Below are 2,845 nucleotides of genomic sequence, written 5' to 3' on the forward strand. Positions count from 1 at the left end.
TGTGTGTGGTTTTGTGTGTGTGTGTGTGTGTGTGTGTGTGTGTGTGTGTGTGTGTGTGTGTGTGTGTGTGTGTGTGTGAGCACTAACTATAGCCAGAGCTGTCAATGCTAATGTTCAAGGTTGTTCCTGTTTTACATCATTATCATTTAAAAAGAAACAAAAAAACCAACCCACTTTCTGCATACTAAAGAGAGAAAATTCCACAGGTGAAGAAACTATACTGCTAACAGACCATTTTAATGCTTTGAAAAATGGTTACTTTAAAGGAGGCTATGAACTTCCCACTCAAAGATAATGTCTCTTGATCCATATATCTGATGTGGCACTTTCTGTTGTAGGCTTCTGGCTCAGTTAAATGAAACTGAGACTGCCTTTGATGAATTTTGGGCTAAACATCAGCAAAAACTCGAGCAGTGTCTTCAACTTCGTCATTTTGAACAGAATTTTAGAGAGGTGAGAGTTTCCTGGTGCTATTCTAATATTGCCTTTGTGTCACTGGCTGGCTGCAGAAATTGGTATACCTTAATTACACTAGCCAAATTGGCCATTATGCTCAAAAGAGTCTTTGACTCTTTTTACTTTTAAATTACATCAGAATCTACACCCAGGTTCTCTGTATTGTCAGTATTTGAAAACATCATTCACTTTTACCACTGGCATTCCCAGTTGCTTGGCTTAGTAAGAACATCTCTCATATCTATCCAGTTGTCTTTGCTATGGTAAAGGCAGAGTTCCTAAAAATGTTTTCCACTGTCCTTGTTGAATTTGCTCCATTTGCAAGTACCAAGTAATAGGATTGCCTTAGTTTTTATTTTTATAATAACAATGATGTATTTGTTTGCACCTTGAGTTATGATTAAAATTAGCTTCACAAAGTTGCAATTGTCTTTTGCAATCCTTTTTTTAATGTGAGCAAGTCATTGCTACTGAAAATAAGGGTATCCATCATCCAACTGATCGCTTTCAATAGTAGTTTTGAGGTAGATGAAGTAAGCCATTCTAATGCATTGGTCTCTCTAATTTCAGGTCAGAGCAGCTTTAGATATTGTGTCCGAAAGGCTATCTGCTTTCACAGATGTGGGAAACAGTTGCTCACATGTGGAGCACATCCTGAAGGACCTTGCTAGCTTTGAAGAAAAATCACATGTAAGAGCTTTGTAATTTCTCCATGGTTCTTAGCCTACCTGTGTTCCCTTTTTAAAACAAAATGTAAACATGGTTGGTTGATGCATATATTTTATGGGACAAAATCTAAACCCTGAACTGGGCAGAAAGATAAGAAAACACCTTGATATATCAGGCAGTGCATCAGTTAACCATTTGATAATGGCATAAAATGATTTGTATAACATATAAATGTAATTTTCCATAATAAAACCATATTTATGTATTCTACTTGAGATGTTTAAAAATGCCAATCCTATATTATAGATGTATGTTAATCCAGTATTTAAAAAGGTTTTGCTTTCTTAGGAAACTGTAGAAAAAGCCAGAGTGCTTGTCTCTGAAGGAGACCGGTTTATTCAAAGCGAGCATTATGCTGTGGACTCCATTCTTCCAAAGTGCAATGAACTCCAGCATCTCTGTGATGCATTTACTACAGAGACAGACAAGAGGAAAAATCTACTCAACAAATCTCTGGAACTACATAGCCTATTAGAAAAGGTAAATGTAATATGTAATAGTTCTGAATTCCATATCTCGTGCCAATGGCACTGTAAACATGTGGTGCTTCCTTTTATAATGTACATAGTGATTCAGTAAAGAAATACTATTTCTGGCCTGAATCAGACACTTGCTTAATAGATAGGGAAACCATCAGAAATATGATTCTTTTTCTTCCCCTTTTCATAGCTGACTAGCGTATAAGTTATACACCAATGTCCACTCTTTCTGTCTCCTTTTGTTTCCAGTCTATGAAGTGGTGCAATGATGGAATCTACTTGCTGGCTTCACAGCCTGTGGACAAATGCCAGTCCCAGGATGGTGCAGAATCAGCTTTACAGGAGATTGAGAAATTCCTGGACACTGGTGCCGACAACAAAATTGAAGAACTGAATAAAATATGCAAAGAATATGAAACCATCCTTAACCAGGAGTTAATGGTACTCTTGGTGTCTATACATGTGCATTTTGTTAACTTTAGGATTGCTTTCTTGCAAGACCAGCATTAATGATAAGCCACATCACTGTCCTCCTAAGGTGGCAATTTTTGAGGCTCTTTCAACTCCTTATCCATTCTACTCACTAATGTCAGCTACACTATCTGTTGGCTGTACTGGTAGCAGATAGGATGTACCATTCATGGCTGCTTTATTTGATGTCTTTAAGTTAGAAGCTTTGTGAAAATTTCACTCTTTTTTTGGTGTATGAACCCAAACCCATTTTCAAAAGTGACTTGGGCATTTAGCAGCCAATGTCCCACTAATTATTTTTCTTTATTTTTTTTCCTCTTCCTCACAGAACTAGAGCACATTGTCATAGGTAAAATTATTTTAATAAGTGATATATGCTAATGGCATATGGCAACATAGGTTGTGAGTATGTTCCTAACCGTGATGATAGTTTTATGCTACTGTTACAGGAGCATGTGCAGAAAGTTTTTCAGAAGCAGGAGAGCATGGAAGAAATGTTTCAAAAGAGACAAGTGAGCCTTAAGAAACTGGCAGCTAAACAGACCCGTCCAGTTCAGCCAGTGGCACCTAGACCTGAGGCCTTTGTAAAATCACCTTGTACCTCGCCAGGTAAGTACCTGTTGTGACAAAGTCCTTCTGGAAACCCAGAGTTTCCAGGAATTGTCATCTCACGAGGAAATTCGAGTAAGAACTTCCCAGTGACACAATAG

The 2,845-nt window shown here is 37.6% G+C and overlaps 1 protein-coding gene across 5 annotated transcripts in view; it reads left to right on the top strand.

Annotated features, from left to right (window-relative positions):
- Positions 1-2,845, top strand: part of MCF2L (MCF.2 cell line derived transforming sequence like) — a 270,182-nt gene that overhangs the window by 192,264 nt on the left and 75,073 nt on the right. For all 5 annotated transcript variants that reach the window (XM_019524969.1, XM_019524968.1, XM_019524970.1 and 2 more), the window contains exons 9-13: positions 339-453; positions 1,027-1,146; positions 1,474-1,665; positions 1,914-2,105; positions 2,585-2,744. In XM_019524969.1, coding sequence (XP_019380514.1) covers positions 339-453; positions 1,027-1,146; positions 1,474-1,665; positions 1,914-2,105; positions 2,585-2,744 — 779 coding nt within the window. The remainder of the gene's footprint in view (positions 1-338; positions 454-1,026; positions 1,147-1,473; positions 1,666-1,913; positions 2,106-2,584; positions 2,745-2,845) is intronic.

This window comes from Gavialis gangeticus, unplaced genomic scaffold, assembly GCF_001723915.1.
Source record: "Gavialis gangeticus isolate Ggan-Ray unplaced genomic scaffold, GavGan_comp1, whole genome shotgun sequence".
Classification (NCBI taxonomy): Eukaryota; Metazoa; Chordata; order Crocodylia; family Gavialidae; genus Gavialis; species Gavialis gangeticus.